Source organism: Hipposideros armiger, unplaced genomic scaffold, assembly GCF_001890085.2.
Source record: "Hipposideros armiger isolate ML-2016 unplaced genomic scaffold, ASM189008v1 scaffold_19, whole genome shotgun sequence".
NCBI classification, from domain to species: Eukaryota; Metazoa; Chordata; class Mammalia; order Chiroptera; family Hipposideridae; genus Hipposideros; species Hipposideros armiger.
Window position 1 is genome coordinate 7282955 of NW_017731369.1, and position 23094 is coordinate 7306048.

Here is a 23094-nt window from a genome sequence, read left to right on the forward strand (position 1 = left end):
GTTAAGGGGAATAGAAGTTCAAATTTCCAGTTATAAAACAAGTAAGTCATGGGGATGTAATGTACAGCATAGGAAATATAGTCAATAATATTGTGATAGCATGGTACAGTGTCAGATGGTTGCTGGACTTATCATGGTGATCACTTCTTTAGGTATATAAATGTGGAATAACTGTTGTGTGCACCTGAAACTAATATAATATTGTGTGTTAGCTATATTTTAATATAAAAAACCTTTAAAAAACAAACATCTGCTATACCTGCGTCTGTACAGTGTTACATGCAGCACACAGTGAAGAATGAATTCCTTCACTGAAATAACAGACATGATTTGCCAGCACATCTAACACGCATGGAAACACCTTGTGTGCAGGTCTCTTCAGACACACATAGACAGTGCATAGCTTCAAACATATCTGACAATGGAACCCTCCAAGAGCAGCTCAGATAATGAGTGTTCCATGGAATTCTAACAAGAGGAAGCTGAGATACAGGCTGGGAAGTGTCAGCATTAAAAAGAAACAGTCCTGGGGCCAGTTGGTTAAGAGCTCGCTCAAGAGTACGAGCTCTGAGCAACAGCGTTGCTGGTTCGATTCCCAGCCCGAGGTGAGCTGCCGCTGTCAACAGGTGGCAGGATGGCTCAGCTAAAAAAAGAAAGAAAGAAAGACAGAAAGAGAGAGAGAGAGAGAGAGAGAGAGAGAGAGAGAGAGAGAGNCCCAGCCAATCCATCAGCACATCCTGTCGTCTGCATCCGCAAAATCCACAAGGATCACAGACAACAACAGGCTCAATTGCCATCCTCCCAGGTGGGAGGTCGACTTCTCCACAGGCCTCCGGGGCTGATTCTCAGCACAGCCACCAGAGGGCGCTTGTTAGACTCCAAGCCTGCCAGGAGCTCCCAAGGGCTTCCCCAAGTCAAAATAAACACCAACTCCCTCGATGATATGGCGGCCTCGTGACCGGGCATGAGCTGATCCCTCCATGCCTGCATTTCTGCCCACCACCCACTTCTCTCTCCACTCCAGCCACAACAGACTCCTGCCGTTCCCCACACTCCCCGTGTCCTTGGGGCCTTTGCACATGCCGCCTTTCTGCTCGGCACCCTCCACCATAAACCCTCCCCACCTTTCAATCCTCTGTCCAGGGTACCCCCTTCAGAGAAGCCTACCCCACCCTATCGCCACCCACCCCTTTACTCGGCTTCCTTCACCTTTCTTCCTAGCGATGTCACCACCAGATAGAGTATTTGCCTATATATCTGTACTGTCTTTCAATGTTCTGGAGTCAGACTTGCAGGAGGGGAAAAAAAAAACAATATCTATGAAACAGCACATCTCAGTCCCCACTTTTGTCAACTGATAAAAATCAGAGGTACATGAGGGTTTGGTCACCACTTTCCCAATTCCTAAACATTAATGACTCACAGACCACAGAGTTCAGAGTGTGATGTTTTTTATGCCGTGTTGACTTTCCATGCTTCACACATGCCCATGTCTATGACCTCAGCCCCCATCATATCACACCCCAAAATAGAAACACCCTCTTATAGCACACTGGGGTCCAAGGGAATTCCAGTTAAAGATTTGTCACTCTTTTATTTGGCTTTTTAATATGTTGACTGGCATTGTCAGCTGTCCTCAATTGGAACCACGTGAGGCAGCAGAAGGCGAAGGCTACGGACAGACCATTCAGAGCAGAGGTGGTGCAAATACCAGCAAATGTGCGAAAAGCTGCTCACATCTTAATTAAGTAATGCTAATTAAAATGACACAGCAACCGCATGTTTTACCTCTCAGGCTGGCAAAGATTCCAAAGAGAAGTGCAGGTGTGGGGAATGGGTGTGACTGTTGTATTCACACACACACACACACACACACACACACACACACACACACACACACAGTGGCATTCTTAAAAACATCTGTTACAAAGGGGATCGAAAATGGCGGACTAGATAAACACTGTGCCTGCTTCCCTACATAAACACATTAAAATTACAACCAAATTATAGAACCATCAACCTGGAGAACCATCTGAAGTCGGGCTGAACAAAAGTTTTATAACTAGGATATAAAGAAGAAGCCACGTCGAGACTGGTAGGAGGGGTGGAGATGCGAAACAGGCTGGTCCCAAACCTCTGTGTGGCGGTTGAGAACCAGGAGGGACACCTCAGCCACAGAGGTTCCCCCTGGAGGAGCAAGAGGCCCCTGGCCCCACACTGGCCTCCCCAGCCCAGAGTACTGGGGCCAGGAAGAGAAGCCCACAAGACAACCGGCTGTGGAAAACAATGGGGATTCCGAACATCCAGGCGAGACAGAAGGCTGCGTGCGAGAAAACCAGCTGTCCTCTTAAATGGCGCAAGCACAGACTCGCTCAAAGGCACTCACCTTGGGCTCCAGCAGAGGGACAGTAACTCGCGGGTGTTGGAGGCATACAGAGGGCAGGCTGAGGTGTGTGGCTTTGTAGCTAGAGCTGGAGGACAGTCGGCAATTTCCCTGTGTGAGGTCCTCCTTCCATGCAGCTGGCAGGCCGGCAGGTGGGCGCCATCTTTCCTGCGTTGAGCCCGCCCCCTCAGAGCCAAATCTGAATTTGATTGGTCTGATGAGCTCCACACACTGACTCCCTGAAACCCTGACCCACCCGACTCACCTGATCTTTTCAGTTCAAGCACTTTCTCGGAGAGCAGCCAGCCCCACCCTCATTGCACTCGGAGTCTGCAGGGCCCAGGTGGGCAACAACTGGCCTCGGTGTGCTCTGAGACTTTGACTGAGTACCTCCAGGTCAGAAATACTACGAGGGGACGTGTGCAACCATATGTTCACTGCAGCATTGTTTACAGTGGCCAAGATGTGGAGGCAGCCTGGGTGTCCATCAATGGATGAATGGATAAAGAGGAGGTGGAGCATATATACAGTAGAATATGGTTCTGCCGTGGAAGAGAATAGGTTCTTGCCATCTGCGGTGGCATGGATGGACCTGGAGGGTGTTGTGCTGAGTGAAGTACATCAGACAGAGAAAGACAGATGCAATGTGGTTTTGCTAATATGTGGAATCTAAAGAACAAAACAAACAAACAAAACAGGAACAAGCTCATAGATACAGAGAACATATTTATGGTTGCCAGATGGGATGAGAGTGGGGGGTGGGGTAAAAAAAAAGGGGACGGGATTAAGAAGTTCAAATTGGTTGTTACAAAGTAGTTATGGGGATGTAGGTTATAGCATAAGGAATATAGTCAATAATATTGTAATAACTATGTGTGGTGTCAGATGAGTACTAGATTTGTTGGGGTGATAGAGGGGATGGGGTTAGGGGCAGAGTGAAAAAAGTGAAGGGATTGAGTACAAATTGGTAGTTACCAAAATAGTCACGAGAATGTAAAGTAAAGCATAGGGAATATAGTCAACAATATGGTAATACCTATGTATAGTGCCAGGTGGGTACTAGACTAGTCAAGGGGATCACTTCTTAAATTATATAAATGTCTAATCACTATGCTGTACACCTGAAACTAATATAAAATAATATTGAATGTCAACTATAATTGAAAGTTTTAAAGAGGGGGGAAAGGTTAAGGGGAATAGAAGTTCAAATTTCCAGTTATAAAACAAGTAAGTCATGGGGATGTAATGTACAGCATAGGAAATATAGTCAATAATATTGTGATAGCATGGTACAGTGTCAGATGGTTGCTGGACTTATCATGGTGATCACTTCTTTAGGTATATAAATGTGGAATAACTGTTGTGTGCACCTGAAACTAATATAATATTGTGTGTTAGCTATATTTTAATATAAAAAACCTTTAAAAAACAAACATCTGCTATACCTGCGTCTGTACAGTGTTACATGCAGCACACAGTGAAGAATGAATTCCTTCACTGAAATAACAGACATGATTTGCCAGCACATCTAACACGCATGGAAACACCTTGTGTGCGGGTCTCTTCAGACACACATAGACAGTGCATAGCTTCAAACATATCTGACAATGGAACCCTCCAAGAGCAGCTCAGATAATGAGTGTTCCATGGAATTCTAACAAGAGGAAGCTGAGATACAGGCTGGGAAGTGTCAGCATTAAAAAGAAACAGTCCTGGGGCCAGTTGGTTAAGAGCTCGCTCAAGAGTACGAGCTCTGAGCAACAGCGTTGCTGGTTCGATTCCCAGCCCGAGGTGAGCTGCCGCTGTCAACAGGTGGCAGGATGGCTCAGCTAAAAAAAGAAAGAAAGAAAGAGAGAGAGAGAGAGAGAGAGAGAGAGAGAGAGAGAGAGAGAGAGAGAGAAAGAAAGAAAGGAGGAAAGGAAAGGAAAGGGAAGGAAAGGAAAGGAAAGGAAAGAGTCCTGGCACAGATCCTGGGTGACCCTGGGTGACCCTGTGTGGCCCTGTGCAGCCACAACAGACCCTTTTTGGGCAGCAGTTTCCTTGTCTGCAAAAGTAGGACAACAATAATCTCAGTTTCCAAGCTTGTTGTGAGAATTAAATGAGGTCCCAGGGATGAAAGTACATAAGTTATATATTTTAAATCCATATATTGCAGTCGCCCCTTCGTGAATTAACAAAAGGATGCTAAGGCCATTAGGTGAGGTTTCACTGGGGTCATGTTGACCCCCCTGGACTTACTGATCGGTTGTAGCATTTGAGGAGTGGGACCATCAGGATTGGGAACTTCCTGCTACAATGCCACGGGGAGCACACAGCCTTGCCGAGGAAGTAATCTTGCAAAAAGTATTACCCTCCCACCTGTCAAGTCTCTAGTCAACTATGAGTTTCCAAGAACTGTGGAAAAAGAAGAGCGACGATGCGCTGAGGTTTCATTGTTTTTAATCTTTGCCTTTTTAAATATTTAGAATCACATACCAATTTTTAGATGAAAAATGATTTCTGGAAGGGGAGGGGAAGTGAGAGGAGGGGAGGGAAGGGGAGGAGAGGGCATTGCTGGGACAGAGAGGAGGGTCCAGAGGCTGGCTGATGCCAGTGAAGCGCACACGAGCATTATAATGGGGCTATAATCACTTTATAGATGAACTGCCCAACCCGGGTAAGGCCCCAGAGCCCCCAGCCCCCCACCATGCCCCCCGCTGTTGCCAATGTGAGGGGCAAACCCAGGCAGCTCAAACCAAGCTGGCCAAGGGCACCTGATCCCCAGCCCACCCCCACTCCCCACCTGAGACCAGGGAGCTGGGGGTACTGCAATCTCTGGAATTCCCCCCCTCCCCTTCAAATGTGGAATGTCTGGAAAGGATACATTTGCTCGGCTGGTGCTGAGACAACAAAATTCCCTGAACTCTGGAATGCCAGACTTGGCCTCCTCCGGAATGCCACCACCTTCCACTGCTCATGGATCAACCTTGAGGTTTGTTGTTTTAACATAAAAATGGTGTCCTCGAACAGGGCCACTCTTTTGGAAATGGCAAATGTGAAAACAGGAAGTTTCCAATCGCTCTGCTGGGCTCCCAGACCCCCCAGTGGGTCGCCCACCAGAGAAAACAGCGGATACCCAAAATCAACACGTGCTTATGAAACACTTACTGTGTGCCAAGCACAGTGAGAGCTGTTAGGACAGCAGTGAAAAGTCCATGGCACTCACACCCCAAGCCCCAGCCCAGGCCTGTGGCAGACATCATTAACTGACTGCAGAGCTCTCTCCTCCACGACCCACAGGAGCGCCGGTCTGTGCCACAGTGCCCAGGCAGCATGTGAAATAAAACCCATTGGCCATTCCTCTAATGGGGAAGCTTGCAAAGGATCAAGGACACAGAGTGGAGGATGGAGAGGGGGCACCTAGAGACGGGAGGTTACTGAGTGAAAGGGGGCCTGGATGGGATGCGGGAGAGCTGAGCTGGAGTCTTGCATCTGCCACTAGCTTGCTGTGTGGCTTTGGACATGGCATGGCCCTCTCTGGTCCTCAGCATCCTCATCTACAAATGAGGTGGTTGGACTAGGTGTCCCCATGGCTCCTCCCAGCCCCCAATCTCAGCACACATGTAACCAGAGAGTTCTTCAAAGGCGAAGCAGGGCAGGGAGCCCATCAAGGACTGGGGCTGCACTGGGCAGACTGCTGGGGACTGCACAGTGGTCTGGCCAAGCCACTGGGGCACAGCAATCCCAGGCCAGCCCATCGGTACTAGGAAGCTGGACGGGGCATGAGACCCAGCGCAGTCCCAGGAGGCTGGAGCAGGTATAGGATGGGGTTATGGAGGAAGAAGGGGCACCTGGCCCCCACAAGACCCCTCCGGCATCCCTTAAAATGCAAACTGACCTCCCAAGGCCACACAAGCGCCCAGCTCCTGCGTACCTGGCCAAGTCAACAGGTGGTTTCCACAGACAAGAATGTGGTGTTTCCCAGCACATAGCAGGCTGGAGCTCTAGAATTCATTAATTCACTCACTGATTCATTCATTCAACCAACAGCTACTGAGTACCCACCATGTAACAAGCTCTGTGTCAAGCATTAGGCATACAAGCTGCACGCAGGCTTAGTGAACGTAGTTTATTGGGTTGTCAAAAAATTTTCTATGTTTTTCGTTGCAAAAATGCATCATGACTTTTCCAACAACCCAATGGTAGGTGGAGATCTGTTCACCCAGCAAACAGTGAGCAGAGATAACAGTGGCATGCTCTAAGCCTATGATGGAGATGCAAAGAGAACGCCTGGGATGTCAGGTGAGGAGGGTTACATGAGTGAAAATGCCCTCACAGCCGCCCCAGGCAACAGCCCAGGACAGTGCTGTTAGATGTCCAGTGTCTGTGAACTGGGTTTATTACTGGTAGTAAAGCTCACGGACAGGAACTTGCTGGAATTGGGACCACACTGTCATGTTAGGGAACTGAGGTCAGGACACAGGGTTTTGAATCCCAGCTCCACCACTTATAGCTGTGTGGCCGAAACAATATACTCAACCTCTCTGAGCTTGAGGCGTCTCGTCTGAAATGGATCTAATGTCAATAGTTCCCTCCCAAAGTTGGTGTACGCATGAAACCAGTGGGAGGTGGTGTGGCTGTCACCAAGCCCTGGCTCTGCTTCTCACCTGCTGTGTGACTATAAACAAGTTACTCAACCTCTCTGAGCTTGAGGCATCTTGTGTGAAATGGACCTAACGTCAATAGCTCCCTCCCAAAGTTGGTGTACACATAAAACCAGTGGGAGGTGGTGTGGCTGTTACTGAACCTGGGCTCTGCTTCTGACCTGCTGCGCGACTATAAACAAGTTACTTAACCTCTCTGAGGCTCAGTTTCCCTGTCTTTGAAATGGTGAAATGATGAAATGGCTGCCTCATTGGACTGTTGTCAAGATTAAAGTTGACAGAGACTGCTAATTGTCTTCCCAGCAGCCACTCCCCCATCCCCCTTAGTAAGGGAGCCCAGTGTCATCACTGCCCACATCTGCACGCCCAGCCTCCTTCACAGAGGTGCAGCCACAGACAAGGCTCTGGCTCACAGCATAAGAAACTTCCAGAAGATTTGTGTAAGTGAATGTGCTGTTCAAGACTTCGGAGAGGCTGCTTCAAGGTCAGCAGAATAATGGCCCCCAAAGAGATCCACATCCTCCTCCCTGATCCTGAGGGCGGAACAAGTTATGAATAACAAAGCAGATCAATTGTTGAGTTCTGTGGTGGGGGGCGGGGGGGAGACTCAACCATTAACACCTGTTGCTTAAAGGAAACTGATGGTCACAGCCTTTCGTAGTTTGGATGCTAGGTCTCCAGTCTGTGTTTCGAAAGTCTGGACACTGTCTACTTCCTTGGCCAGATGTCGAGCAGAAGCAGTCGGAGCCTGGTTTAGCCTGAAATCACGGTAGATTCGGCGGCTACTGAGATCCGAGACTGTTTTCCTTTCAGACTGTTGCATTTCTTGGCTGGGGAGCACTTGGTTGCTGTCAAGTATGAAAGCGCCATTAACCTCTATGATCTCGGGGCTAACCACATGGGCAGAGAGCTCGCAGCTGCTCCGTGCAGCAGTTGTCTGGGGCAGAGCTGACAGTTGTGGCTGGGTTCTCATGACAGACGACAAGCCAAGCACTCACGGAACAGGAAAGCCAGTCACCCCACATTCGAAACCAACAGTGGGGTCTGCTTCATCCAGGGGCTAAGAGAAACGCGTCAAATGTGGGCATCGCTTCTGGCAGGAAGAAGCTCACTGTTCTGTAAGCGAAGGGGAATGGGTTTACAGTGCAGGGACCAGTCTAAAGGGCTTTTGCTGGAAGGGGAATTTAGGGAATTTCTCTGGCAAGAGGTTGAAAGAGATTCTCTGGCCTCCAGCAGAATCCTTTTCAGTCCTAGGAATCCAAGTCTGATCAATAGTTTGGGGATTGTTCGTTTGCCAGACATTTTAAACCACTGTTAGCCCCCCAAAGGATCCTGTACGCTGCCCTCACCCCAAGGAATGTTCTTGCCTCTGCCCAGAACATCCTCTCCTGCCTGCTGCATGCTTTTGTTCTCTGTGTCCAGTCCCAACTACCAGGAAGCCTCCCAAGACTCTGCCCCTAAGACATGTCCCCTCGTTGTCCCCCACTCTCCCCTCGCTCCACGTGCTTCCCGGCAGTCCTAGCAAGCCTGCTGTCCTCTCATCACTCACCACCACACTGCGCAGAGGCCTGGGCCAGGACCCCTGTCTGGGGCAGGGAGGGGACAGCCCAGGTCTTGGCCGAGGTGGAGAGATGTCCTCAGTGATGAGTGTTGAGGTGCTTCCCAATGCATCTGCTTTGGCCTGTGGCAGCGGCTTGGCCACATTCTCCAGCATCATTTTTTCTAAGGATGGATTTCCTCCCATGGTGTGCTGTTCCCCTGAGTAAGCAGCGGACGGGCTTCTTCTCAGAACACCAGAGGCACCGTTTCCCCGAGGCAAGCGAGCCACATGTGCTGTGGCTCCTGGACAGAACGGTGCAGATCTAGAGCATTCCGCCATAGGAAGTTCTATGGGATGGGGCTATAGAACTTTCAGTTCAGTAATTGCTCAGTAAATGGTATGGGATAGATGAAAAGAGGAAGAAGAGGGGGACAGAGGAGGGAGTGGAAAGGTGTTTCTTTGTGCTCCCTGCCGAGTCTGAGGTGCCACAGATCACGGGAACGTCTTTCCCAAAACCCCTCGATCTGCGAGGAACACATGCTGCTCAGAAGATCACAGACTTCAGGGCCTCACCTGGGGAAAGCAATCAGCAGCCCCAGGAGACGACAGGTAAAATCAGGGCCAAGCTGGGCAACGGAGCCGTTTCCAGCTCTGACCTTCGCTGGCTTCTCTGAGAGGGTGCCAGACCAGAGGCTTTCAGACAGCGCCCTCTCGTGGCCCTTCACGTCAGCTTCAGGAAAACGCAAGCGGGCAGGGAGTGCCTGGGCTCAGGTCTGATAATCACACAGCACACCCAGCTTGGGACACGGCAGCAAAGTCGTCGCTGCATTAACGACAAGTGGCTCCGTCACTCCCCGGGAACATGTCCGGACAGGTTTCTGAATGATGGGTCCAAATACTCCTCCATACCTGGAAGAAAACCATGGCTGCTGCCATCCTGGTCCGGTCCGGGCACCATCACCCCCACATCGCTGTCCCCTGCCAGGTTTTCTGCTGCAGCCTCCGAGTGGGTCTCCTGTATTCATTCTAGCCCTCCATTCCATTCAAACTGCTTCAGCCATAGTAGCTTTTCCCAAACGCAAGTCTGATGCACTCGTGGTCTTTTAAAAACCTCCCAAGGCCTCCCACCATCTGGCATCTGCTCCATCTTCTGTCACTGTCCCCTCCCAAGCGTGAGCTTCCTGTGTGGGTTGTACACACCAGACTGCCACCTGCAGGCCTTCACGCTGCATGCCTCTTCCCGCATCCTCTGTCCTCACCCCTCGTGGCTAAGATAACCAGCCTCATCAAGTCTCTGCTCAGACGGCCCTGCCGCCAGGAAACTTCCCTGGCCCTCAAGACCCAGGTAGCAGTGCCTTGTCTTATCTTAGTTTCCCCCAAAACAGAGCCCGAGACAAGGATGGAGTGCAAGTGTTTTATTGAGAGGTAGTCCAGAAAGGAAGTGGGGAAGTAACATGGGGAAGGAAAGAAAGCCGGGACAAACGACATTACCAGGAAGGTGACCACTGTGGGGATCAGGGCTTGGTCCTGCTGGGACCTCCAGGAGACAGTAGAGAACACAGTTCAGAGGGGGACGAGGGTGGGTGTTTATCTACACCTCCCAGCCATCGGTGGCTGAGGGCTACTCCCGAGGGTGTCACTCCCCAACACATCTAGCCTGTCACTGCACAGGCTCCCACAGCCAGAGATCACCCAAGACAGGGATTGCTGGTTCTTGGAGAAACATGGGAATGTGGGATGGTCGTGACACGGACAATGTCCCCTGCACCCTAACCCCCATGCTCACGTATCACTTCACTCATAACACCAACAGTACCCCTGTGTTACAATACTCCACCAGCCCAAGAGCAACGTGGGGGTCAAACACATCTTCTTACACAATCTCCCCAATGCCTGGCACATACTAGGCACTAATATTTGCTGATTGATTGAATGAATGATGCTTAATGCAGCCCTTGAGCCACTGAAGTGCCCCAGGAGAACACAGCTATGGCTCCCCAAGGGAAGCCTGGAGGCCCTCCACGACGGCCAGCTCACAGGGAAGGCTGTGCCCGAAAGCCCCACAGGGCCAGCCACTGGCCCGGTGACCACAGCCCTGTTCGTCCTGCGTGTCTAAGGTACCCAGCCCTCTTCAGACTAGACTCCCACTTCTTTTTCCTTCCCCTAAGGTGTACACCCCTGTTCACGAATCCCAGAGTCTGCTTCCTGTTGGAATCTGTCCGTTCCTTCCTGCCAGGGCAGCAACAGAGGTTAGCTAAGGGTGGCGGATTTGAGTGGTTTTGATTTTCTTCTTTGTACTTTTCTGTATTCTCAAAATCTCCCAAAGCAAATTGTACTGCATTTTGATTAAGTTTATTTTGAGACCATTGTAAATCCACATGCACTTATGAGAAATGATAGAAATCCCATGTTACCCTTCATCCAGCTGCCCCTTGGTAACAGCTTACAAAATTAGAGTGCAATATCACAACCAGAACACTGATAGAGTCAACACACAGAATATTTCCATCACAGGGATGCCTCACATCGCCCTTGTGTAGTCACACCCACTTTATTTCCACCTCACCCCTTCCTGAACCCATGATAACCATTAATCTGTTCTCCATACCTATAATTTTGTCATTTGAAGCATGTTACGTGGGACAACTGGATAGCCACATGCAAAAGAATGAACCAGGACTCCCACCTAACACCATAAACAAACATTACAAAATTAACTCAAAATAGATCAAAGTTAACTCAAAATTAACTTAAAATAGATCAAAACCCTAAATGCAAGAGTTAAACTATAAATCTCTTAAGAAAAAACAAAGGCAAACCTTTGTCAACTTGGATTAGGCAATGGCTTCTTAGAAATGACCATATGGCCTAAAGCACAAGCAACCTAAGAAAAAATAGAAAATTGGACTGCATCAAAATTGAAAACTTTTGTACTTCAAAGAACATCATCGAGACAATTAAAAGGTTGATATATAAAGTACAGCATAGGAAATACAGTCCATGACATTGTAATAACTATGTGTATGGTGCCAGGTGGGCACTAGACTTATTGAGGGGATCACTGCATAAGTTATATAAATGTCTAACCGTTATGCTATACACCTGAAACTAACATAAACTGAATGTCAACTGTATTTGAAAAAAAATAAAAATTTTTAAATAAAGTGAAAAGACAACCCACAGGATAGGAGAAAATATTTTCAAATGATACATCCGATAAGGATTTAGTGTCCAGAATATATAAAGAACGCAAACTCAACAACAGTAAAAAATAGATAATGCAATTAAAACGTATGCAATGGGTTTGAATAGACATTTCTCCAAAGAAGACATATAAATGGCCGAGAAGCATATGAAAAGATGGTCCATATCATTAGTCATCCAGGAAATGCAAATCAAAACCACAATGAGATGCCATTTCACACCCACAAGAATGGCTAGAATCAAAACAATGGATAATAACAAGTGTTGGTGAGGATGTGGAGAAATCCAAACCTCATGCCTTGCTGACAAGAATATAATATAAAATGGTGCGGTTTTCCACTGTGGAAAACCTGAGACAGCTCCTCGAAACAGTAAACAGAGTCACCATATAACCCAGCATCCCTAGGTACATAACCAAGAGAAAGGCTGTTCACGAAAAAACAAAAATAACAAAACAACAACAAAAAAAGGTTCACAGCAGCACTAGTTACAACAGCCAAAAAGTGGCAACAACCCAAGGGTCTGACAACTGATGAATGAGTAAACGAGATGTGGTCTGTTCATATAATGGAAGATCATTTATTCAGCCATGAAAAGGAATGAGGCACTGATACCTGCTACGACGCAGGCAAACCTTGAAAACGTTAAGCTAAGTGAAAGAAGCCAGACACAAAAGACCCACCTATTATATAATTACATTTACATGAAATGTCCAGAACAGGAAAAGTCAGAAAGTAGGTGAGTGGTTTCCAGGGGCTGGAGAACAAAGAAAGAGCCGGGATTACTTAGTAGGCACGAGGTTTCTTTTGGCGGTGGCGAAAAAGGTCTAGAATTAGATCGTGGCGATGATTGCACAACCTTGTAAATATACCAAAAGTCACTGAATCATATACTTCAAAAAGATGAATTTTGTGTACAGCCTATCAATCTTCATTCTATTCATTAGACGCATAGAAAAGCGGGATAGTATTACCTTAAGTGTTGTATAATCCTTTTGTAAGCTTCACAATATGGTGTCATGGCCTCACACATTATTAATGATTCCTCTCTAGCCTGATTGTTCATGTCCCCATGATATTCCGCCATATGACTGTACCTTGATTTATCGTTGCAGAGGTTATCTCTGGGTTAAGGGATTCTAACGGATTTTAATTTTCTACTTTTTGTCTTACCTGTATTTTCAGGGATGTTTCTATTATGAACATTACTTTGATAACAAACTATTTTTAAAAGTAAGGAAGAAATGTGGCATTGACACCTAACAGAATGAGCCAGAGTACAAAATTGGAATAAAAAAAAAATTAGGTTTAAAAAAAAAAGTGAGTTTTATGGTATGTGAATGGTATCTCAGTTTTAAAAACTCAATTCACATACAGTTTTATGCTATTTAAAGTGACATCCACCTGAAACAGATCCTAGAACCATTTCAGTGCCCTCGTCTAGTGGTTCTGCTGTCCTTGGCAGAAGGAAGAAAAGCTTCGAGATGGCCCCATCCCACGGGGACACAGAGGCAGAGAACTAGTCACTCCTTCACAAAGGAAAAATGGTTATCAACAAAAAAGTGGCCACTTGACAGAGTTTCACAAATAACATTTATTGACTACATTCACAACAGACTCTCACCCGCATTTACAGCAACCCTGCTCCGACTAAGAATCACCTGGTGATAAATAACGTGGTTTGAATCTTGGGTGTGAATGATGTGATCTGAGAGAACAGTGGCTGTCACAGACTCCTCCGGACTTGATGACTTTCGTTGGAGACCTTGATTGTAACTGGCATTTTTGTTGATGTTCCTGACAGTAGCTAAAGGTTCCAACTTCAAACCAAAAAATACTGGCTGGAAAGCAAAGAGAAAGGCAGTTAGTAGGAAATGTCCCCAAGCTAAGACCACACTGCCCTTGCAGGGCCTGTTGGGGAGCCCCCATGGGGAAGAGAGTCAGGGATACCCCCACAGCAGTGGGGGGTGTCATCCAGGCCCCAATGTGCTCTGTCCTGAGGAGCCGGCAGGAGAGGGGTGCAGTGAGGCGACACCAGGGTGCAGTCTTAGCTGGCTCACTTTCCAGCTATGGAACCTCAGGCCATCACCCACCCCTCAGAGCTCGCTTTCTCCTGGAATGAGGAGGAGAGTCCCAGCTTTGCAGAACCGAGACAGGAGTCAAATGAAATGAAGACTACCGCAGGCTGGTCAAGAAGGCAAGCGCGTGACTTAATCACTGCTCTATGGGGCTCCCTGTTGGAAAAGTTCTGAGCTCGCCCTCTCTCCCGAGGCCTCCACAATTCTAGCAAGTCTCTGCCAGGCCAACAGATGGGCAGCCAGGGGCTTCTCCTCAGATAAGCTGGTGGTGCCGTTTTGGGTAACTCATAGGGCACCCCACATACACCCCAGCCAGGCAAGACATCTCTCCTAACCAGCTGGCTGGCGCCTGCACCTCTCTCTGCCCTAAGAGCCTGACTCAGAAGCAAACACCTCCTATAAAAGCATCGGCAATTTTCCTTTTGGCCCTCCCTGACCGTCTACTACTTAACCGTCAAGTTTCTTTCTTTACTCTTCCCAGAGTGGGTACAATAGAGTCCAATTAAACTTGACATCGAGTTGGCAAACATAAAAAGAAAGATGAATCTCCAAAGGCAAAGCAGGAAAAATGTCATGCTGCTGCCCTACCCTACACATGTTCACAGGTCATGCCATGCTGACAGACCCCCCACCTGGCCCCCTTCCTGGGAGCACACACCCTGGAGAGGCTGCAACCCAGGTCACTCATAAGCGGATGTGCATCTCAGGGTCATCTGTGATTGCAGGGAGTTCAACACGAGAACAGACAAGCAGGAGACAGGGGGGGGCGGGACTTCCGCTGCTGACCATGACAGCATGACAAAGACAAAGCTAGCTTGCTATAAACAACTAGAAACCTGGGAGAAAGACACTTACCACCGTTTTCAGGTACTGGACATTTTCTAGACTATTCCTCTTACAATGACATGAAGGAGACAGTTAAAACAAGTCAATATATGTAAAATTAGAATTGCATACATTGACATATTAATACGTATTGGGTTGTCAGAAAAGTCATGACACATTTTTGTGACGAAAAACATAGAAAAATACGTCGTGACTTTTCCGACAACCCAATGTTTGCATGTCTTTATTTTCATATATTTGTGTGTGTTTACATGTATTTATATAGAGGTGTGATGAAAAGGAACCGGGCTGGATAGAGATAATGGTTGGGGGAGAATGGGTGAACTGTGGGCGTGGTGGGGAGGGGAGTTTGGAGGAGGAGGCAGGCTTTTTCAGGAGACTAAAGGAAGCAGCCTGGTAAAGGGAGGCTGTGCCTTGAACCCAGGAGTCACCCTGAAGGCTTCCTGTGGGAGGGACTGAGCAAGGTGCCAAGTGAGAGAAACACGGGGCCTGGGCCAGGCTGGTGGGGTCCTCGATGGCTGGGGAAGATACTGACTGGGGGACAGGCAGCAGGTCCCCACCCCAAAGGTGTGCTCAAACCTCAGAGGGCTGGCTGGGCGAGGTGACTTTAAGATCCACTTTCAACCCTGATACGGCAGAAATTGATGGGAACTGGAACAGGTGGTCTTTTGGGGGGCAGGGCAATTTTAGAAGTTGGGGACAGGGAAGAGGTGAAGAAAGCAAGGTAGGTGGCCCTCAGGTGCCCCGCTCCCCACCCTTAGCTCTGACACGTCTGCGCTGCTCTCCCACTAACCTTGCTGGAATAAAAAGGCCCCTGCATCGGATATGTGCAAGGCTCTGGACAGTGATAACCACACCACAGGAATCCCGGCCACACCCACTTCTCACCCTTTGGTTGAACTACCACCAAAGCTCTTCCACATCCTTGACTCAACTAAACCTTAACTACCCCAAGGCGAAGCAGCCCAGGAAGTGAGATGGACCCAGGGCCACCTCTTCGTCCACCCCGAGCCTGCTCACCGAATGACCGTGATGACCTTCAGGATAGCCTGGAGGAGGGGCAGGAGACTGAGGGGCAGGAGGAGGGCCTGGGGGCTCTGTCCCCTCCCGGGGGCCAGTGGCCCATTCCGATGATGATGAAGGGCCTGGAGCCGCTGCCACTTGAGGACAAGGTTTCCATTACTGCAGATCCGCCAGCAGTTGTACCAGGGGCGTGAGTCCCGGGAGGTTTCTAGGTGAAGAAAGCGAGTCACAAGTGTGGGGACAGGCTCATCTTGGGTTTGTACACTGCACACCAGAGAACCCTCCAGAACACAGGGCGGGAAGCCAAGCGTCCCAGCAAGGCTGGTCACAGTCCCAGGGTGTGGACGCCAAGCCATGTTCATGGAGGTGAAGAGATTGCTCACTGAACTCCAGGGTAGTCATGGCTGTGTTTTGAGTCTGTAGCTTTTAGAGCTGCACCCTGAAATGTTTATGGATGAAAGAATAGGGTGTTTGGCTGCGATGTGCTTCACATTAATCTTTTCCTTTTTCTTTTTTTTTGGGGGGGGGGATAGAGTAGGTGAAGTTCAGATGAAACCAGGTTGGCGAGGAGCTGAAGATAGGAGCCGAGTGATGGGAACATGGGATTTATCTGAGTATTTGAAATTTCCCATAATGAAAAGTTAGCAGCCACCACAATCGCCAATAGGATTCCAGCGTTCCCATCTCCTCAACACTCTCCAGCTTTCTCCAGACCTGCTTTGGTCAACACGTGCCCTCCTGATACTGTATCTCATTTTTTTTAATTATGCTATTAGTATGCCACTACTATAAAATGTACACTGTAATTATACTGACATAAAGGTACACTATTAACATAAAATGCATTTTCCTTATAAGAGATTCCACAGCAAAATCATAAAGAAGAAAAGCAAATGAGCCCCCACTTTGCAAGGAAAATGCAAGATGAAAAATAGGGATTTTTCTCTTTGAAATAGAAATCAGCTGGCTATGAAGGCTAGAAAACCACATTTTAAGTGCCTCTGTACGAGGCTCGAGAAGAGACACATGCTAATTCCTCTTGTGCTGTGAGGCTGAGCTCTCAGTCCTGTCCTGTGAACACCACTGGCTTGAATGGATTTCAGCCTTGAAACGTTAACATAAATTGCCTCAACTATAAAACAGTGGCTGGAGTAAAAAATCAATACTTGTTTTTAACAATGTAACAGTTGATGCACAGGATTCCACAATAAACTAACAGAGCTTTTAGCTTTTCTTAAAGCCAAAAACCACCAAAAAAAATAAACGCAGAAATGTGTGATTATAAGGTAGGAAGAGCAATTTCTCCTACTGTTTTTGTCCTACTGGAGCCAAGTTTTTTAAATAAAGTGATCTTTAGCTCTTTTATCTGTTTTGTCCGTTATGTACCTCCCCCCAGTCAATCTTTGCGAGGCCTTTACCTGCCCTCTTCCCCGCCCATGTGGGTTACCAGTGGCTGTCAGCTCAGACACACACCACGCAGCCTTTACCTACACCCTAACCGGGCTTTTGCTTTTTAAATTTACACTGATGAATATAAATAAATAAATAAATAAATAAATAAATAAATAAATAAATAAATAAATAAGAAAAAAGTCAATAAATTTACATCGATAGAGTCCTATTGTGTGGGCTACAGAGACTTGTTTTTGTTTTTCTGTCACAATGTAGGGATCCCATTTCATTGTGCCTAACAGCTGTGGACTCTAGGTGGCAAGTGCCACACTTCAAATACACCCCCACTGCTGTCCATCCTCCCACTGAGAGACGCTTATGTTGCTTTCAGTATTTTGCCAAAGCAATCGCTGCTGTAGACAGGCACGTACGTGGGAGTGTCTAGAGCTGTTACCCAGATGCGGGCTTGCTGGATTAAGGGTCACGCACATTATGAAAGTTGAGAGGAGACACCTTCAAATTGCATCCCCCCCCCACAAAATCTGTGACAATTTACACTCCTCCTAATGGTGTCGCTTTTATAATCGGGAAAAAAAAATGTGAATCTTTTGCAGCATGAAGAGGTGAGCGTGTCCGGTGGTGGCCATTCATTTCCCAAGCCCTGTCCTGTCCAGCTTCGCGACGCTGGGCTCTGAGCGGGCTGCTCAAATCACTCGCCCGTCACAGGATCCCTGGCATCAGCCATCCAACCTCTTGGGATCCGTCCGTTCCCTCCTGGGTTTACAGGTTCTATCAAAGGGTCCTCATGCACAGAGTCTGGCTATAGCATGCCAAGGGGAGGCCGCAATACAAGCCCACAGAACATGGCCACTTCCTTCACTCACATGCAACACAGAAAGCAGATGTGTTGGCTATCAAGAGCAAGTCCAACCCACTCATTTTAGAGACCAAAAAAGTCATGGTCAGGGTGTAGATGCCACCTCCTAGTACAGTATGACGTGAGTGTAGAACTGTACATATCCTGGGTCACAGATGTATACATATATGAATATACTTTGTCACGAACATAGACTGCATTGCGAACATATGAGTATGTATGTACTATGTCTGTCATGAATGTATGCGTGTATATATATGGTAGATCACAAACATGACTGCGTGTAAACACTGTGTAACAAACATGTGCATAAATATGGTATCACGAACATGATGTGTCATGAATATATAATGTAGGAATATGTACTATGTCATGAATATAATATATATATATATATACTATGTCATAAATACATGTATATACAACACACACACACTATGTCATGAATTATAGAAGCTTAGAGCTTAAAAAAAAACAGCTCCAGCTTGCAAATTGGCTTCATCTTGAGAGCCAATGCTAGTAGACTGGTCAAGTCTGAGGCTTCCCTGGGTTCGTTGGGAAAAGATGGTGGGTGATTAGTGATGCCTGGCAAAGAGAGCAGGTGGAAGAAGTGCTATGTGTGCCAGTCTGTGGCCTTCTTTGTGCTACAGGCATCTGGGGTGAGAGAAGTCTCCCCATCCCCATCATGACGGTCATGAGACCCTGCCTTCCCGAGGCAGACAGATGGGATGAGACATGCATACGCTGAATTACCTTGCGTGCCTGTAGAGCTCTGCTGCCTTTCCACCACCTAAAAGAGAAGCATGTGGGCGAATGTGTCAGCCCCTGTGATCCACCAGGGGAGAGCCAGTCATTTGGCCTGGAAACCTCCTAAGGGGCCATGGCCAGTGCACAGTGCCAGCCCTGGTCTCCTTTTAAAAGGACTCTGGGTCTGAATTCTGGGGACAGTGTGCTACTCGGTGACAGTAAACCAGTAACAGGAATATGAGTCAATGCAGAAAGGAAGTCTCGAACTGCCACCCAGGACACTCACGGGAGAAGAGGTGCCCCCGACTGAGGAAGGCTGGGCCTGGCCGACCTGCAGTCACTGCCCTGGGACCCAGGGCTCTGGAGGAGCCAGACAGAGCAAAGAGCTAGAACAGAAACTCGGAGCAATTGTCCTTCCCAGGCACCCTCCCTCCCACTGCCACCCTCTAGGTGTGCCCAGGCTGGGGCTATAAGGACAAGATACTCAGACAGGCCGACAGAGCTGGAGGGGGTGATGGAGGAGGGGGTGAGGAAAAGGAGGCAGGGAGGTGAGCAAGTGAGGTGGTGGAAGGGAAAGGAAGAGGAGGAGGAGGAGGTGGCAGGAGAGGGGTCGGGCAAGAAATCAGCAGAGACTGGCACCCTCTTCAGAGAGCAGTATACCCCCGTCCCCAACCCCCACCAGAACACCGGCCCCGTCCCACACACAGCCTCTGCTGCGCTGCCCTGGCCATGGCTTTCAGAAGACCCCTCCCCCATAGGACACCAATGGAAGCCTCTGGGGAAAGAACCCAGCCCCCTCCCTCTTCTTCTCCAGGTCCCTCCGAAGGCCCACCCTCACTCTCAGGCCTCGCTGCTGTGCCAGCCTCCCTCTTACCTTCTTGTGAGATCTCAGGACCTGAGGCACCCAGTAGGGCATCGTGGCCTGATCCTTAGGCATTGGGAGGCGGCCCTCAAAGCAGTGGCATCGGCACAGGCACGTCTTGATGACTTTGGGGATGCAAACCCGAATCGTCTTTTGGATCTGACAGAGGAGAAGGGAAGAGAAAGTCCAAAGGGGGATGGAGCCACGCCCCAGACACCCTTAGCCTCAGGGATGGGGCCTGGAGAGCTCCTCTCTACATCCCTCCCATAATCATGCACCCATGGCCTGGCTGAGGGGGCACTGTCTACCCTTCATGACATTCCCGGGGCGGGAGGCGCCGGCACCTCCATGCTTTCCCTGCCCTCATGACCCATCACCTGCACCTCTGCAGTATGGCTCTGCATGGCACCGGGGCAGGACACGCAGGTTGGAGCCGGGGACCTGGGTCTGTCCTGAGCCTGGTGGCCTCCAGGAGCGGCCCTTGGGCCCCACGTTTAGCCCCTCTAAGCCTCAGCATTCTCAGCTATAAAGAGGGCTCTGCTAGCATTTTTGACAACATTGATCAGTCTCAAATGGACAATCTCTTACCCAGCGATCCACCCCTGGGACTGTATCCCCGGATGACTCGTGTTACTTGCAGAACAATGTGTGCACAAGAACATTCATTGTGGCATCGGCTGTCGTGACCAACAGCCTGAATGCCCGCCAATGAAGGACAACAAATGACGGAACAAGGGGGCAACAGGGAATGGCGTGGCCTTTGGCAAGAATGAGGTGGCCCAGTCTGTCCTGACACGATGTGAAGTGGGAGATGCAGCATGATAAGTACGGCATGCTACCATTTGCATTGTTTCAAAGAACATGCATGCAGTGTTGCTTGTACATGAGTTGTGGTGGGTCATGTCCAATTCCTAATCCCTCCCTGTAGCCTCCCCCTTGGCCATGTGGTTCTGCAGTTCCTTCCAGTACAGGGACAGGGTAGGCTCCACCCCTCAACTTCGGTTAGACCAGAGCCTGGTCTAACCAAAAGAATGAGGAGGAAGAAACAGCAACCAGATTTGAGCCTGGGCCAAAGGGGCCTCGCAGGTTTCCAGCTGCTCTCACTCCTCTGTCATTGCCACAAGAAGACCATGCCGGGGCAAGCCCACCAGCCCCAAGATCAGGGATGCGAGGGGCTGAGCTGCCCAGCAGAGCCACCCTCAGACACACAAGTAATAACAGGGACTGTTGTTTCAAGCCAGGTATTTGGGTGACTTGTGATACATCGCTAGTGAAAGGACACACACACACACACACAAGATCTATAAGACACACAGGAAGCTTTGGAGGAGGGGCTGGGCAACAGAAGAGGGGTCTGGAGGGACAATTATGTTCACTATATCCCCTTTAGTATGGCGGGAATTTCCAACCATGTGCTCATGTCGCACATTCTATAAAAAAATAAAAGCTACTTTTGAGTGGCGCTGCTGACTTCCCAAGGCTTCCAGGAAAACCACAGGAGCTGTGTGAGATGTGCTGCGAAGAACAGATGAGTCTGCAGGGGAAGGGCTGAGGGATCTGAGGGCTCCTGCAAAGGAGAAGACGTAACAGGGCCTGGAGCACTCGGGGCCATCCCCTCCCTCTGCACCTCTCGCCACCGTGGCATGGGCATCTCTTACCTGTAACCCCTTTGCCCAGTCAGCAGGATGAGGACACTCTGGCCAGTCCACCAGGCACTTGCTGAGTGCATGCTCTGTGGCAAGCACTGCGCTAGACCAAGTAAGACCCCATCCTGCCCATGGAGAGTGGGATGTGCGGGGGCACTACACAGCACTGCCCATGAGAGAGAATAAAAATCAGGGTGCCAGGGAGCAGAGGGAGCTTCCAACCCAGAGGAGGCTTCCTGAGAAAGTGCCACTGAGCCAGGTCCTAGAAGGCCGGCTAGATGGAGAAGGCAGGAGAATCGCACGTGTCTGTGTGAGAGCCCTCAAGGGCGTGGGTAACTGAACTCACTTCACAGAGCAGACCTTATGGGTTCTCTGTGCAGCAATCATCTCCTCTCTGGTTAAAAAAACAAACAAACAAACAAACAAACAATTTTGTTCATGGAGCAAAGAGCCCAGTCCCAGAGGTTCAGCATCAATCAGCGGGGGCCTAGCCAGGAATAGATGATGTCAAAGAGATGAAAGACAAGTTGACTTGGGTTTCTGGGAATTTTTTACCCCCGATAAGAAAGACGATGGAAGAGTAAGCTTTCTATGTCCTCCTTTTTAGGAGGACCACAGAAAATGCTCACTTCCTGCCATGTGCATCTCTGCGTAAGAAAGAGACTGGCGGCCACAATCTAGAAACACTAGAGGTGACAATGCCAACACTCTGAGGAAAAGGATAGAAAGAATCTGGGTCCTTGAAGACACCATTAAGCCTAAACACAATCCTGGGAGAATCCTCTCTACCAAAGACCCTGTTTGCAGCCACTGTCAGTTAGTTTTCTGTTACTTGCAACCTAACACCTTCTTTCTGTTGGAACAGGAGCCCGTGGGGCAAGTGGAAAGGGGACTAGGGACCGAAGAAGGGACAAGATCAGGAAGGACCGCAGGGGTTGTGTCAGGGAGTGTGGTCAATACTCTGAGGAAAATGGGGGGCCCCCGGGGAATGACAGGGCCAGATCCACGGTGCTAAAACTCACAGGGCTGAGGATCAGGAAATGCACAGTCAAAGCTAGAGAGGACGAAGGCAAGGAGACCAGCTAGGAGACTAGGCTCGGGGCCACCTCCTTCCCAATGCCTAGCAGCACAACTCAGTGGGGAGAGTCCTGGACTCAAAGCCAGGAACCTGGATTCTAATCCCTGTCTGCTATGGACTGACTGTGTGACCTTGGACAAGCCCCTGGCCCTCTTAGGATCTCAGTCTGCCTATCTGCTAAAGGGGTAGGATAATTCCTACCCTGACCAACAAGAGATTGAGGTTATGATCACTGCCTAGAACAATATGACCTAGTTATCTTAAAGCTACTGACCCCTTTGAAAGTTTATTAAAAAACAAGAAATGAGAAAGATGGCATCACTACAAATTCAACTAATATTAAAAGGGTAATAAGAGGCCAGCTGAGTGGCTTAGTTGGTTAAGAGCTCACTCAAGAGTGTGAGCTCTGAGCAACAGGGTCACTGGTTCAATTCACGGCCCAAGCTGAGCTGCCACTGAGCTGCCAACAGATGGCAGGATGGCTCAGCTAAAAAAAAAAAATTTAATTAATTAATTAAAAAAAAATTTTTTTTAAAAGCAACTTAAAATGGACCACAGATTTACACATGAACTGTAAACTATACAACTTATACAAGAAAACATAAAAGAAACCTTTCTGACCCTGGGTTAGGCAAAAAATTTCTTAGAAATGCATAGAAAGCATGATGCATTGCTGTGCTGGGGGTGGGCACACCTATGCAAGATCTAGAAAAGGTCAAATTGATAAATTAGACTTCATCAAAATTTAAAACTTCTGCTCTTTGAAAGACACTGAT

At 48.6% G+C, this 23094-nt stretch overlaps 1 protein-coding gene across 6 annotated transcripts in view; it reads right to left on the reverse strand.

Moving 5' to 3' along the window:
- Window positions 1-13498: 13498 nt before the first annotated feature.
- The window catches only part of CUNH16orf95 (chromosome unknown C16orf95 homolog), a 13546-nt gene continuing 3950 nt past the window's right edge, over window positions 13499-23094 (reverse strand). For 5 of the 6 annotated variants that reach the window (XM_019635042.1, XM_019635054.1, XM_019635029.1 and 2 more), the window contains 4 exons: window positions 19607-19753; window positions 18739-18775; window positions 15714-15924; window positions 13499-13610 (listed from right to left, as the gene is read on the reverse strand). In XM_019635042.1, coding sequence (XP_019490587.1) covers window positions 13592-13610; window positions 15714-15924; window positions 18739-18775; window positions 19607-19753 — 414 coding nt within the window. In that variant the 3' untranslated portion in view covers window positions 13499-13591. The remainder of the gene's footprint in view (window positions 13611-15713; window positions 15925-18738; window positions 18776-19606; window positions 19754-23094) is intronic. The other variant, XM_019635036.1, reaches the window with a different exon arrangement.